Here is a 16,124-nt window from a genome sequence, read left to right on the forward strand (position 1 = left end):
GACACGAAACTTCTCATAGCAATCAAAGCCACCAAAGTGGTCACGTTCATATAGGGAGGGCCTCTCCGGGTAGGCGCTCACTGGTTTGCTGAGGTAGTGAGCATCAGCAGGACCATACTCCCGTGAAACCCCATAGCTTGGCTGATGGCCCATTGGTGGACCAGGGGGCAGTCCAGGTGGATAGCTCCTAGCAGGGAACATTGCTGGTCCTCCTCTGCCATAACCAGGCCCTCCTCTAGGGAATCCCCTGCCACCGTGGAATCCCACCATGGGACCAATCCCATAGCTACCATTCTGACTGCGCCTGCAGTCTTTGGACCAGTGACCCTGTTCTCCGCAGACATAGCAGCCGGTTAGGTCTCCCATGCCAGGCACAGTGCGGAGGCGACTGGTGGAGAGCTGTACGTTTATCACCTTGCCTTATGAGGAAGAGGAAGAGAAGACACGCAAGACAGTGTAAAAGCTCTCTTTCGTTCATGCAATTGCATTCAAGAGCATGGACAAATCAAGACAGCCAAAAGTGGAACAGTCTGTTACAAAATTAATTGCAGAATTTAAATTCAGGTATGGAAAAATTTTTTACATGAATCTAAACAAAAACCTAAACTATTAAAGACCAAATGACCACTTGTTAAGCAGAAGGCAAACTGTACTTCATAAGCTACAACTGTTATTAAACAACAGGAACTTTTAACTGTGCTAGCATTGGCTTTCTTCATGTTCTTTGAAGGTTCACCTTGAAAGGTAGAGTTGTTCAGCGCACCGATAGCTTCCATCGCATCATCTTTCCGCTCCATGTGTACGAAGGCGTAATCTTTCACAATGTCACACTCAACCACAGGTCCATACTCTTCAAACTTCGCCCGCAGCTCCTGGTTCGTACAGTCACTGCTTATGTTGCTGACGTGCAGTTTGGTCGTCCCTCTGGGCTTCCCTCGGCTCATCTCCACGTTAATGGACTGGCCGTTCAGGTCGTGATGGTGGAGTTTACTGACGGCCTCCTCAGCCTCCTCTTTATTATCCATGTGCACAAAGCCAAAGTTTCTCAGAACGTCACACTCCGAAATCTTTCCATACTGCGAGAAAAGACTTCGCAGGTCTTCCTTGGTTGTACTTGAAGAAAGGTTCCCGACAAAGATCTTAACCATCTTCACTGCCGTTTTTGTTTATCCTGGGTAGGCAGAGAGTATAATTGCGAGATGCAACGTTACAGATGTTTCGTTGACCAGCTTAAGTTCGCTGTGTTATAAACCATGTTGATTACACCACCCTGTGAATAAAACTATGCACACTGTCTACAGAGTTGGTATAAACTGACTTGCCTCTTACTTTTTAAAACTTCTTTCGAGTTAGACACCACCTTTCAAATATGAACACTACCCATCACCCCGGCTGGATTACACTTGCCCAACATCCAATTCCTCTGGATTTCCGCAGTAACTGAAAATACTCACGTTAGCTACCTAGCCCTAGCAAGCAACTTAGCTACCTCGCGAGTAAAAAAAAGTCTATATATGCGTGTGTAGTTTTATTTATTTATGTATACACTCAAAGTACACACACATAACAGGCAGGTAGCTATTACAGGTAGTCGCTTGATGCCAGAATGACCGGAGCTAGCCAACGTTAGCTTAGCATCAGGTTAGGGAATGAGCTCCGGCTAATAACGTTAGCTTCAGGCCATATCGAGTCTATCGTTTGGGCAAATAAAGCCGTTTTACGGTACATATTCTGCCCGACAGTGCAGGTGTGTCGGCTGGAGTCGTGCTGGCGTACACACTCCGTTGGGCCTCGTTCACCAGCAGGACGAAGTCGGCAAAGTGGAAACTGAGGTAAAAAAGGGGTTAGTTAGCCTGAAGCTAAACTAACCTCACTACCCGTGTGACAACTGGAAGAGCTGATCAAAGGGCAGAAATACCACACGTTAAACAAAAAATAACAACATTTGTTGCACGTTAATTTAATCTAAAACACCAGTAGCTGCGTAACTATAAAAAATAAATCAATGTTTTAAAACTCCACAGCGCTTACCGTATAACGAAATACGAAGCCAAGCGCCAAAGGAAATGAATAAAACATGAAATGGCGTCGGCGGGAAAAAAAACAGAACATTTCCGGAACATTAAAAGTTCAGGTAGCATATACGCTACATTCATTGAGGAGCAAATTATTACTATTTATTTACATTTCTGTTAACATTATATGTGTGTGTACGATATCTTTATGTTCGACTTATGAGTATACATCTGTTGCAGTGCAATTTGTCTATGTGGACTTAATGTCAGAACTGCAGTTATGTGCATATATAGTCTATCCTAACATTTCCATATAATTTGTTATTATTGATGTTTGTGACAACTTTGAAAGCTTTCAAATAATACGTTTGAAAGCTCTCAATGTTGCCGGCACAATGTTGTATTACGACCCAACTTTTCTGTATACGTGTATCCAGGGTGTTTTTTGTTGTTGTTGCGCCTTTCACAATCAATTGCGACAGCAAACTGTTACTGCAGTTTAAAATATAAATAAATCCAGCGATTAAAAATGGTCTAATCCCATTAATTATGTTTTTTGGAAAATTGTATACAAGTTTAACTTTTTGTTGTTGCATATTTACTAGTCACAATTCGAATCGTTTTACTGTTGACTGGCGGCGTTCTGGTGCATACTTCACAAGTGTATAAAAGTGTTGAGGGATAAACAAACAAAACGAACAACTTTATTTTCCCAAAAAAATTTTATTTATTGTAGAAATGCATAACTCGAAAACGTTCCGGAAAATATTAATTTACACCAAAATATTTTATACACATGCAGTTATCTGAAAAAAGGGTAAACTTTTAGCTATTTTCTTAAGGCTCTATATCGGTATATACATATATATGTCTATATAATTGTAATGCTCAAAAAACTCACAGGGAATCCTGATGGAGGGATAAATGTTAATATTATTTACATTAGCAGCAACAGGTTTAAAGGCATCATCGCCAGCTGTAATGTACTTTGTGAACAATTTAGTCAAAAATAAACTTTAGCAGCTCACAATTGGAAACATCACTCCACAGGGAGGTGTTTAAACTTATGCTCAGTCATGAAAACAAGATCAGGCAGCCTGCACATAAAATTAATTCAAACTGACCAAGTTCTTATGGAGCCAAGTGGGAAAACAGAAAATGGACCCATTCGGTTTTGTAATTTTTTCTTAAAAGAATTCCAAACTTTCACTGACTTCTTAAGAAAGTCAGTGGAAAAGCACTTACTAAACTTCTACTTTCTCTCAATCATAAATCACATTGATTAAAGAACATATCTATCTACTTAAATCCAATTCCAAAGGCATGCAAGGTTATGAATATCATAACCTACTTACCTGAGCTCACCATCCCACCTTCTCAACCCTCACTCTTACGTGAAAAAGGGCTGAATGAGATTCAAACAGATGGACAAGATGATTTCCATTCAACAAGTTTAAAACGTCAACTCAGACTTCTAGGAATGGGGAAATTCAAAAGCTGTTGGTTGTCAGGCAGTGGAAGTGGGCGGCTTGAAGTCGAAAGGGACAAACGTAACCAGGGCACATTACAGCGAGCATGCTCTGTGTTTGTTTGAAATGTCGTTGCAGAGATCAAGGTTGATGCTATTCGTTTTATGACGAGACAACACGTTTAAAGTGTTAATAGGGCCATTCTATTTCAATTTCATGCTCGTTTATGTGGCAAACTCGCAGTGACTGGATCGTCCAATCGATACTTGCATTAACCGTCCTGTTAAAAAACCCAAATCGACGCATTAATGGCAGATTTTTTATTAAAAAAAAAAAAAAATTCGTTCCCTTAAAGATTACATTTTCCTATTAGAGGGGCTGCCAGTTTCTGTATCTACATTTCATTCTAAAGAAACTCATAACTGTAGCTGTTTTATTGCTGATCTATTAGCCTATTTGTTTTAATCGCAAGGCGCACGTGTGTACCCATTTAGTTTACTTTAAGACATACGTGGCACTTGTTCAAAGGAACTTGTTTTGCAGGTTTTTACAGGACTTAACCAAGTTACAAAAAAAATGGGCTTCAAAGTAAACAAAAATATTTTGACTTTACAGAAATGCCACAAAATGTACAGACGTTTTGACTGCTGAGTGTGGTCACACTGGGAACCATGAACAGCTTTAAGAATTAAAAGTTTAACAGAATCTAAAACTTTAGCCTGTCTGCTTGGTGCGTTCAGGTCAATAGTTCAATTACCTATCGAATTCTACATAGTAAAAACAAGCAGAACAAAGAACAGGCAAAAGGTTACAGTTCAAGCAAAATGACGAAATCGAGCCGAGTAAAATCTTTTAAATTTAAAGCGTGAAGTCTGCAATAGAATTCTTCCAAAAAGTGAGGCGCAGGCAAACGCAACGCGCTCCGTCAGACGAGGGGTGTATCGCGCCATGTGCACCTGGAGACGACAACGACGAATCTTGTCGAATAATTTACACCTGAAAAGAGAGCAAACCACATGAGTCAAGTGCCTAGGAAGGCCAACTGCACTGACAAGTCCACTGCATGGTATAATAACACAATCTATCAATTTTTCGCAAATTTAGGTCGGCTGTATGCATCTCCACTAAATGAATTTTAGGTTGTAATTTTATTTTTTACTGTCTTTTTATTCCATACTGCTTACGCGTTCCATTAACTTTACGCATTAGCGGTCAGGACGCAGCGTGAGGCTTTTTTTTTATTTTTTACGTGGAAAACTAGGTTTTGCATTAGGAAAAAAAGGTTCCCATGCTTCTGATCGGCCCTCACAAAGCTCTCGCATTGAGATCCTATCCTCACCTTAGGTACACAAGTGCAGAGATTCACTTTAGTACGTGTAGCGCACTGGCGGCGGAGGCGGTGCCCTGTCAGTGTAGGGGTCCCTGGTACGAGGCGCACTGAACACTGGGGCCCGAGTCATGGACAGAGGGGAGAGTCGGGAACGCTCGTATGTATAGCCGTTTCCCGTCGCTGCCACAGGGGCTGGTGGAGCCCTTCTGATGGGACTACGATCTCGGGCGTAATACGAGGACGGCGGGGGCGGGAGAGGGCGTCGCTCATAGAGGTCGAGAGTGGGAGTGGCCAGGCGTTCTCTCATAACAGCAGATGAAGGGGGAGGCGGTGGCGGAGGAATTGAGCTCAAGCGGCGGTCTTCAAACGAGGTGAGACCGTAAGGGCGAGCGCGATACTTCTCATAATAATCCACCACACCGTTACCGCCACGTTCGCGGTCATATGAGGGAAAGGTACGGTCTGGGAAAGGGGGACGCCTGGGCGGAGGGGGTGGTGGGGGTGGAGGAGCTGGCGGGTAACCGTGGGCCCCAGGAGGGGGTCCAAAACGGCCACTAGGATAGCCAGGAGGGCCTGGCTCAGGTCGGTCACCAGGGAAACGGGGCTGCCAATAGCCTCCTGTTTCCGGGGGGCCATAAGCATCCTCCTCTCCTCGCGGTCGGCTCTTTGAGATCTGAACGTGAATCCTTTTGCCTAGAAATTAAAGCATTGCAAATTTAAAGCAGCACATTTCATAATGATTCTGTTACAGGGATACCACATATTTCAAGGAACCATTTTTTTTTAAGATCAAGACTTTATATGCAATTGTGTAGGGAATTTCCTACCTTGGAATTCAGAGTTGTCCAAACCCTTTATCGCATCCATGGCCTCATCTGAGTTGCTCATGTGTATAAAGGCAAAGTTTTTTATTATGGCACACTCTGTCACTGTGCCATATTCTTCAAACAAGGCCTTGAGCTCATCATCTGCACCCTTCTCTACATTTGCCACGTGTAGCTTGACTGGACCTTGGTTCTTGCCACGACTTGCTTCAACATTAATTGGTGTTCCATGCAGTTTGTACAAATGAAGGCTTTTGATTGCCTTTGTAGCACTCTTCCGATCCTCCATATGAACGAAGGCAAAGTTCTTGATGATCGCACATTCTGTGACTGTTCCATACTGTGAGAACAGTGTCTGGATTTCATCAGTCTCAGCCTGTGGTGGCAGGTTCCCAACAAAGATCTTCACCATTATTGGTGTAAATAGAAACCAGAGTCTGAAACACACTACAAGTGCAATAGGTTGAAGATAAAAGTTAAATCATAAATTACCTCTAAGCGGTCTAAAATATATGAAACAAAAACGAAACTAAAAAAGATCCAGCAGTACTTGTTCATACACCTGTTTTAAAAACTAGTTAGACGGACTCGCAAACTCATATACCAGAAACGTCTACTAGAGGCACTTCCTGCTTCGGACACTTTCACCTAGATACTAGATAGTCAGCTACTTTACATAATATTGCTAGTTAAGTATATGGAGTAAATTAGAGCAATAAACGTTAACTTCAGTCGCATATAGACACTTTAAAAACGATTTTTGTTATGACAACCTAGTGTCAAGCTCAAAAAAAAAATCTTCAGCTAGGTTACTAATGTAAGGTTGGCTTAGAAATAACAGGATTAGCCAACTTAGCTACCCCTATCGACGGTTGAAACCAGGTGAATATGCGGTTCACCCACTCAACTGTACATTTTAGTTCATTCTTATATATCTGCGTATTAGTCGCTTCCTTGTACTGTGTTTGGTGTTCAGACAGCACAACTAGCCACCTTAGCTTAGCAAAAAACGAATAACCACCCCGCGCGAGGTAGCTAGTTAGCTAGCTAATCGCCTGCTAGTCGATCTACAGACTAGATGTTCACGAATCCATTTTCTTCACCCCCCGAGTTCATGATGGTGGTGCTGTTCATTTAATTAATTAGAAACTACTCGCATTCAGATCATAAAGTAAAGTAATCGCACACTGTTCACAGATGGGGTGTTTTTTTAGCAACAGCTGCACATTAGCTAACCTGGCTGACGTCTGGTTAGACACACGGCTAGCCAGCCTAAGTTAGCCAAAGTTAACGAGATTAGCGAGATAAAGAGCAAACTGCCGAATGTAAGCGAAAACTAAATGCAGTTACATTAAACGTACAGCCTGGTTTTAGGTTACGTGTTTACATACGTACACTAGGATATTATATAAAAGGTCACCGTAAGAGCTAGTAAGACACTCACCCCTTGCGTCTGTCCACACTGAGGTAAAATGGGTGTCGTCGCTGTATTAAACCGGTTCCTCTAGTCCCGCCTACTTACACTACATGTTGAACCGAGTTCACTAAACCGATAAAACGCGTTCATTACGGCGGGTTTAAGCTCTTTTACACTGTTTTTTTTTACTTAAGAGGAAAATAGGCCCTATGTGTTTGTTATGGAAGCCCACTTGCGCCGCTTGAAGAAAGGAAAAAGTCTCTACAGTACATCACAATTATGACTTAGTACTTAGTATCTTAGTGTGATTCTATGACACTTAGTATCTCGTTTTAACGAGATAGTCCTAATTACGTAATTACGAGATTGTGTGTCAAAATTGAGTTAGCATCTCATAATTATGAGAAACGGTATGGGCTTTTTTTTCAAGCGGTGGAAATAGGCTTCCATACCAGAAGTTAAGCCACAAGTGCAGGATGTGCAGTATCTACATTATGAAGAGGAACATGAACATATATATATATATATATATATATACATACACACACCTGTTTTAAAAACTAGTTAGACGGACTCGCAAACTCGTATACCAGAAACGTCTACTAGAGGCACTTCCTGCTTCGGACACTTTCACCTAGATACTAGATAGTCAGCTACTTTACATAATATTGCTAGTTAAGTATATGGAGTAAATTAGAGCAATAAACGTTAACTTCAGTCGCATATAGACACTTTAAAAACGATTTTTGTTATGACAACCTAGTGTGAAGCTAAAAAAAAATCTTCAGCTAGGTTACTAATGCAAGGGTGGCTTAGAAATAACAGGATTATATATGTATATATTATATACATATATATATATATATATATTATATATGTATATACTATATATATATATACATATATATATATATATATATATATATATATATATATATATATATATATATATATATATATATATATATATATATATATTGTAACGCTGGGTGTGGGCGGAAGGACGAGACACGGATCCTTTCTGCAGCAGCCAACGTAACTCGCTTTATTTGCACAATGAACACACACACGCACACGCACACACACACACACACACACACACACACACACACACACACACACACACACACACACACACACACACACACACACACACACACACACACACGACGAGCAAACTAAGACAACGACAAGCACACGACACTGCGCGAACGCACATTAAATAGACAGACCACATGAGCCCCGAGTGATTACGAGACGAGCCACAGGTGGGACGGATGAACACACGCAGACACAACCACACCCACGAGGAGCCACAGACGCAGACGGCAGGACGCAGACGACGCAAACACACGCCCACAGGGAGGGGTCCGGAGCTGTTCCGTGACATATAAAGTATTAAATGTACTATATGTACATCTGTGTACATGTATCTGTGTACATGATATACAGATGGGTCTGCGTAAATGTAAATACAGAATACACATAATCATATACCATCACAATATACCATCACAAGGTGCATACAATGACTATGCAGGAAATTATAGTACTTCTTGGGGTAAGAAGCTGTTCCTCAGCCTGCTTGTCTTGGTCCTGAAGCCCCGGAAGTGCCTGCTGCAGGGCAAGAGGCCTGTCTATGGGCAGGGTGGGATTAGCCTTTCAGGGTGGGAGGTGTAAATGAAAAAACACAATAAGCATTCTAATATGTGCTAAGCAGGATGGATTAAGCACTATCTGGATGGTGTAAATACCATAAATGTACATTTAAGTGTGTTATCATAGTGCAACCCCTTCAAATTATCCTAGGAACAAAAAGCTCTTTAAAATCTGATTAACTCATCTGACTGTGGATTCCAGTCACACTTAAAGCCCTATTGATTTAACCTAATTCCAGGTGTGACAACACTGCAGGCTGTCTTCAGGCAGGTTTTCCAGATAGTTTGTTGGCATGGAAATGGTGTAGTATAACAGTAGTAATAAAAAGAGCAACTCTTATACACCAAATATAAGACAAAATGACATTTAAGATGAGATTTAAAAAAGAGCTAAAGTGGGGGCTAATCTAACACACGGGGGAAGCTTAATCCTGAGCCCAGGACCTAGCTCAAACACTAACCTGCATCAACCTCGACTTGGACAGGGAGTAAGAAGCTAACAGATCTGAGGAATTGGAGCTAAATTATTTAGAGATTTATGTACAAATAATAAAACTTTGGATTTAGTTCTAAATTGTACAGGAAGCCAGTGAATGGCAGCCAAACTGGAAATATGCAGATTATTACGACTTCCTGTCAAAAGACAGTTTCTGCCCGAACTGTAAATGTGAGAGAGAACTCTGACTAATCCCAACATACAGAGCATTGTCAAGGCATGTATGACCCTTTTGAAACATTTAAAAGATAAAAGGACATAACTTTAGATAAAAGCCTTAGCTGAACAAAATGCTTGATTACTGTAATCTACTGAGCTTATCTGTTTGACCAGTTTAAAATCACTATCCACAATCAGATCTAGCGTTTTTACAGTCTGTCTCACGAAGGTTTCCATAAAGGCCATACAAACTTTTATGATCTCAAAGCAGTCCAATAATGGTTAAGAGAATTTTTTTTCTAGCGATTTTAGCAATAAATAATTTTTTTATGTCATCTGCATGACACAATAGTGGAAGGAAGTTACACAATTCCTAAGAATGAACCCTAATGGTAGCATATAAAGAGAAAGAATGATAGGCCCAAGAACCACCCTGGGTGGCTTCACAAAAAAAATCACCAAAGCTAACAGAAACACTTCTGTGAGCTAAATAAAATCCAGAGTTTACTAAACTAGAAATGTATTACTCAATACATTTTGAGAGAATTGCAAGTTTAGATATTGACACACAATTCGAAGGAACTGAAGCGTCTAAATTGGATTTTTAAAAATAATCGGTTTCATTATTGCATATTTAAAACTTGATGGGACAACTGGTAAGACTGCTATTCATGATACATAGGACAGCAAGGCCTGTTTATCTCATCTCAGTATGATGTTTTGGAGCCCTATGACTCTTGATGTACTTGCAAAGTGTGATGAGGCTGCAAAGAAGTTTGGAGTGGAGACAAAATATTTGAATGAGAAAGAGATCAGAATAGAGGCTCATCAGAGAGCAGGATATTTCAGTCTTCAGGTAGGCTGAAGAGAAGTTAGGGTATATAAAATAAAGTCAGAGTTTAATGGGATAAATTAAAGAATGACAAATATGATGTTACAATGTTATCTAAAGGCTGCTTAGACTAATGTGTCCATGTCTTTGTACAATCCTGTCCGGTCCTGTGTGACTAGGGTTGGAACTTCACTCGACAAGACCTTGTTAGATCTCGTTGAGCAGTATATTTTGGATAGGGGCATTCAGAGCCCATTCACCAATGGGAGACCGTGATGAAAACGGTTTTACCATTTTATGTGAGATCATCCTAAGCTGACCATTCACAAGTGAGAACAGTTTCCTGTGGCTAGAGCTGATAAAAGCATATTCACCCACTGGTCTGAGATGCAGAAAAAATAATTGGATCTGGCAGACATCACAATAAAACCTGAAAACATCTGCAATGTAAATGAGACAGGATTCATCACTGACCCGTCCCTGGACTCAAAAAGGTTGTAAAAATGTGTACCAGAATACAGGAAGAAGTGGGAGGATAACAGATAACAGCATGCATTGCTGGGATTGCCGCTGGGCGAGTCCTGCTCCCATACATTCCTGGTGTCAAGGTCGTCCATGCCAGTTTGCTGCGAAAGAACTTGGTTGGATGGGGAAGACGGTGCTTTAGACCAAAATAATCTGTTTTTAAATAAGATAATGCTTCTTTGTCTCCTCCCTCATCTGACACACGTGTTGTGCCCTTTGGATAAGGCCGTGTTCAGGGAAATAAAGAATCAGAATTAGGTTTATTTCACCAAGTATGTTTGCATAAACAAGGTAGTACAGTTGGTCACTCTCTAGGTACAGTAATTAAGAAATTAAGAAAATAGTGAGCATATAATTTAGGGCTATGTACAATTTACAGACCATATACAACAACAATCAACAATTTACAGACAATACACATAAAGTGCAGACATGTAAGTTGTGGTGCAAAGCAGTGATGCAATAGAGTTATATGCAATGGCGTAAACAATGGACAGCATGTCAGGAATGAATTTAAGGAGTTTCTCTGTTATTTATGAGAGTGGTGGAACTAAGAAGGAGTTCAGGTGTCAGTTGCCATGCAAGGGTGAGCAGAGGCAAAATCAGGAAGGAAACAGTTCGACAGAAGCTGAAAGATGTGTTGGACATTTTACCTTAAAGGCTGAAAAAAGGCTGAATGTGCATTTGAAAGCACAGGGATGTATCCTGTCAGCCCACAGTGTACCCCAGAGGGGACAGAGAGCAATTTGCCATAGAACATTTTGCCATAAACATGACATAGAGGCATTTTATAATATAAAACAAATACTTAACATGTTAATGAATACATGTTGATGTTTGTATTCTTTGAAAATAATGAATATATCAATAATAATAAATATATCTTTTGTCAATAAACCATGATGTGGGCTTATTTGGAACACACACTCTATAAATGGTACCACAGCACCTATTAAGCCCATGTCAAACTTTGGACATATTTAATAAAATATCTATTTTTAACTAAATTTCTATAACATGAACATTCATTATAACTAATGAATACATTTTCAATTAAGACATTTATCTTATTCATTATTAATCAGGTCAATATCTATGAAAAATACCTGAAAATAGATTTTGGGGGGCTTAATATGTACAGTTACCCCTAGCAATCAAATTGGTACAGTCACAACTGAAAGATGTACACTGTAAAAATTGATGCTGACTGAAAGTAAATGATACTCAAAATTGTACTTAAAATTTACATAATAAAGATAGGCCCATGCTGTTTCTAAATATTTTCATGTTCACTGAACGTACAGTTTACAGTATAAACTGAACTCAATAATCTCATCAACATTTACCGGTACTTAAATGTTCTATATTTCAGAGTAACATTTGTGAATTACATTGGGAGAACTTAATTTCATTCATTTCAAATCAGAAAGAGGGAGGCAATCTACAAAACGGGCACCATCATGCACTTTGGATTTAAGGTAAGTTTCTCATCTCCTTTAACATGTCAAAACCTAGTTTACATGTAAAGGATCATTGTAAGAATATATTTGCAGATTATGTCAGCATTAAAGCCACAACTGGCTTCACGAAGTTAACGTTAGTAACCATACTTCAAGTGAACTTTGAGTCCACATTACTGCTTCTGTTTTATGAGAATTTGCAAGAAAAAGGTTTGTGGTTATTCAGGTGTTTATGATTGCGTGGGCCAATGAATTACATTCATAAAATGTATTCACTGTGATTTTGTAACATTGATTCATTTTTAAGAAGCCTAATTTATAACTCCTTTAACCGATGATGTCTACATTGGAAGCGCTTTGTTGCTGTTGGTCTTGTTTTGTAGGTGGAGATCTGTGGCTCGTAACAGATTTTACACTGAGTAAGGTGACCATATTTTTATTTGGGAAAACCAGGACACCTTGGAGCCGGGGGTGGGGGGTGGCACATACTGTAGCATGCACTCACTTAACATAGGCCCACCTAATCCTACAATAACATGATATTTACAGTTGGTTTATTAAAAATGCTTTTCAGTAAAGGTCAACAACAAAACTCCAATAACAAATGGTAGTCCAATGAAGGTAATTTAAAAACCGGTCCAAAAAAGGTCATTTATTTTTCCTCACTTAAAAAAAAAACCCGGGACGCCCGAGACAGGACGTGAAATACGGACATGTCCCGGGCCAGGACGTGAAATCCGGACATGTCCCGAGAAACATGGACGTTTGGTCACCCTACACTGAGGTCATTTGTTTTACAGGCCTGTACAATATTTGCATTTGCCCAAAAAGGTGGTGTCAAGCTATGAAGACTCTGCAGGCAGTTCCTTTCGAACTAAAAATATAAACGTGTAATTTTAATTCAGTCTTTTACATAACCTGTCAAATGCTAAAAATGCTACAACATTGATCAAACTTGGTGTTACCCATTTGGGGTCAGAATAGAATACAGACACCCCACCTGGCAAACATGCTAATTCCAGGGAGGTGGTGGACCCCAATTGGATTATTCCATGACCTTCTCCTAACATTAAAACATTTTGATTGTCTTTAGCTCATTTAATATGAGTACAGTAGTGTCAGTTATTCTGACAACAGCCGTCAGTAATTGTGACCCAAGTACCGCTGGATCTACAGTCACAGAATTAGGTGGTCACAGATTTCGGTGTGACACCGGGACGTCCTGCAGACGTGGGATATCTGAGGATATATGAATATAGCTAATGTAGCATTGAACCAAAACCAAATAAATGCTGATCAGTTACACAGTTAGGTTTTGGACAACTTATATACACGCGCGATGTTAACCTAACAGGCATTTTACACGACTGAAAAATGGGGGTATTACCCAATTCCGGACTTTCCGCGCGTGTCACATGTCACGAGGGTGTTTTTCTTCTGTGACGCAATCTGCGGATCACTTTTAATCTGGTGAGATTAGGCGCAGTAGGCACGGTCCGTTAGATTGAAGATGAGCTGTGCGGTGTACAGTTATTGACCGTTTCCCGACAGAGAAGGTTTTTTATCAGCTCTTGGTATATAAAAGGCAATCTAAACTGCAGTAGCCTATGAGGTAAGTACAACGTAGCAAAAATGGAAGCCAATGGATGGAAGTTATCTGCATGTAACTTATTGTAAACACGGAGCTATCTATCTATAGAAGTCGTCTAGATTACACGGGGCTGCACAAGTGTAACATTTTGTGGGTACTCCTAACATTTAACCATGCTAAAATTGTTTTCTTGTTTTAAATACAGGTTGTGTTTCGGTTTCTGTCGTAGATAGCCTCTAGCGAAACGGACTCCTTCGCATTCCTAAGAATGTCTGTGTCTCAAACACTGACGACTGAGGAGACCCTCACCTGCCTCCATATTGAACTCTACCACCCTGACCAGGGCACTCAGCCCCTCTACAGCCAACTTCGTTTAAGTCAATCGCTCAAGATCAGTGCTGAAGACACGGTTATGCTGGGGCGAGACGGACAGACCTGCCAGTTTGTCCTGAACGACATGCGCGTCTCCCGAAAGCAGATTTCCATCCATGCTTATCGAAAACCTGGTAGTGCAGCGATGCGCTTCAGCGTCCAGAACATCAGCCAGAAGGGCAAGGTACTGGTTAGCGGTTCTGAACTGGGATATCTCGAGAGAGCCGATCTCCATGACAAGGCTCTCCTCCGATTCGGCCGCTACGAGTTGCTGATATGGACGGACCCCGGCGAGGCGCAGGACTGTTTTGAGGTTCTGTTTGAGAAGCAGAACACCTCCCCGTCGCGGGATTTAGGGATGGATGTGCCCTGCACGTTAGCCATGGTGGATACGGGTATGAGAAACTACCAGAGTGGAGGACCTGTTAGTCAAGAGCCACTGGAGTCTGACGAGACTCTGTGAACAGTTGGTGGTGGATATATTTCCAGGGAGTGATCCAAAGTGGAATTCCCCAAGTAGTGGAGGTTTTTTACGGGACTCTCTGGGGGGGGGGGGGGGGGGGTGTCCAGCACAAAACAAAACACACAAGTTCTCAATGTTTCCATCCCCTTCTCAATTTACAGGGGGTGTGACCATGTTTTCTCTTTGTTACTCAGCCCTGATCAAAGAACCTGATCAAAAACATTTACTAGCTAGATTCTAACATGTTTTTTTACTTCTATACTTCTTGTAAAGCTCTGTCCTCTCAATTAGGATATTTCAAGTATTCATTGCATTATATTTAGTAAGTTAAGCCTATCATTTCAGTATCATGTAGCTTATATGTTTAGTGTTTACACATTGTTTCATGCTGTGATAAAGTTTAGGCTGAAATGCCAATGTGAAGTTTATTGTTGTATGTTTTGCCTGAAACATAAAGCTTTGTATTCTCAACAATTTAAATTTTTAATAAAAAGGAATAAAATAGAAATTAATTTTCTTGGTGCGGTACACAAGTCTAAACTAACCCTGTGTGATGTTGCCAACCAGTTCATGCATTTAAATGCCTTCATGCCACGCTGCTGGATGATTTGGTATCCTGCACTGATAGCTTAAACAAACCGATAGCAGAACTGATATGATTATAATCAATGGACAATGGAATCGCAGGTAAGGTGATATATTTATGATCTCAACTGGAACCTTAAGCCTTACCAACCATATCACGACCATATCATATTACAACAGCTTAGAAGAAAATTGTGTTACATGGGCCAAGGTTCAAATATGGAGATTTCCTTGGCTTGCTCGCTGCCAGTATGAAGCCTCTAGACTGGCCTTTACATGGAACTATGTACTCCTGTATCAGATCAGGCACTGAGGTATGTGGGCGAAACAGCTGCCGGCTCTGGGACTCGAGGTCAACAGAATAGTTGTGCAGAAGAAAGACGATATCACGAACTAACACTGCAAGTCAAACTAGTTATACAGGAATTATACTGAGAAAGGAATGTTAAACTACAGCTCAACTAATTAAAGATTAAAAAGACTTTACAAAAGGAAAATGTTATAAAGGGAGTTCACTTTGCTTACTTTCAAGAGGTGTATGGGAGATATAAAAAAAACATGGCATATGTGTCATGGATTCAAGTCCTTGAATTCTAAACTGTAATGTGTCCATACTGAATTACGAAAGGGTCAATAGAGGCAATAATACAGGTAAAGGACTAAAACTTGTCTACTGGATGTAGTGCTTTGTCACCCCAACCTCAATAAACTCACACGTAGTCCGCTGACCAGTGAACAGAACGTGAAGGTCACGTGAGAGCACTGGAGGTGGAGACTCAGAGCAGACCAGTAGAGTGAACACAAGAGCTCGGCCCTCTCCCTTCTCCGAGCTTGGACAGTCCTAAAAACAGAACTTCAACACTTCCGTGATCTTTGAGGCCTTGTGGTGTCCTCTTACACAAGGAGACCAGAAGAAGGCCCAACCATG

General features: G+C 40.7%; 2 protein-coding genes across 4 annotated transcripts; one reads left to right on the top strand and one right to left on the bottom strand.

Annotated features, from left to right (window-relative positions):
* Positions 1 to 3,631: 3,631 nt before the first annotated feature.
* On the bottom strand, positions 3,632 to 7,236 carry rbm4.3 (RNA binding motif protein 4.3). 2 transcript variants are annotated; one of them, XM_076987373.1, is made up of 4 exons: positions 7,083 to 7,235; positions 5,642 to 6,085; positions 4,824 to 5,507; positions 3,632 to 4,480 (listed from the first exon to the last, which is right to left on the bottom strand). In XM_076987373.1, the coding sequence occupies exons 2-3, from the start codon at positions 6,048 to 6,050 to the stop codon at positions 4,852 to 4,854; spliced, it is 1,065 nt and encodes a 354-aa protein (XP_076843488.1). In that variant the 5' UTR covers positions 6,051 to 6,085; positions 7,083 to 7,235; the 3' UTR covers positions 3,632 to 4,480; positions 4,824 to 4,851. The 2 variants fall into 2 exon arrangements, with proteins under 2 accessions (XP_076843488.1, XP_076843489.1); XM_076987374.1 differs by having other exon boundaries at positions 3,632 to 5,507; positions 7,083 to 7,236.
* A 6,380-nt stretch (positions 7,237 to 13,616) lies between these two features.
* Positions 13,617 to 15,123, top strand: tifa (TRAF interacting protein with forkhead associated domain). Of its 2 annotated transcripts, none has more exons than XM_076987304.1 (2): positions 13,617 to 13,797; positions 14,006 to 15,123. In XM_076987304.1, exon 2 carries the CDS (start codon positions 14,045 to 14,047, stop codon positions 14,609 to 14,611), a length of 567 nt encoding a protein of 188 aa, XP_076843419.1. In that variant the 5' UTR covers positions 13,617 to 13,797; positions 14,006 to 14,044; the 3' UTR covers positions 14,612 to 15,123. The 2 variants fall into 2 exon arrangements, with proteins under 2 accessions (XP_076843419.1, XP_076843418.1); XM_076987303.1 differs by having other exon boundaries at positions 13,619 to 13,797; positions 13,982 to 15,123.
* Positions 15,124 to 16,124: the final 1,001 nt, after the last annotated feature.

Source organism: Brachyhypopomus gauderio, unplaced genomic scaffold (genome assembly GCF_052324685.1).
Source record: "Brachyhypopomus gauderio isolate BG-103 unplaced genomic scaffold, BGAUD_0.2 sc52, whole genome shotgun sequence".
NCBI classification, from domain to species: domain Eukaryota; kingdom Metazoa; phylum Chordata; class Actinopteri; order Gymnotiformes; family Hypopomidae; genus Brachyhypopomus; species Brachyhypopomus gauderio.

Coding starts and splice junctions, on each gene's coding strand:
- rbm4.3 (XM_076987374.1), bottom strand. CDS start 6,050: ATGGTGAAGATCTTTGTTGGGAACCTGCCACCACAGGCTGAGACTGAT. Junction 5,508..5,641: donor GGACAACTCTGAATTCCAAG/GTAGGAAATTCC, acceptor TTTAATTTCTAG/GCAAAAGGATTCACGTTCAG.
- tifa (XM_076987304.1), top strand. CDS start 14,045: ATGTCTGTGTCTCAAACACTGACGACTGAGGAGACCCTCACCTGCCTC.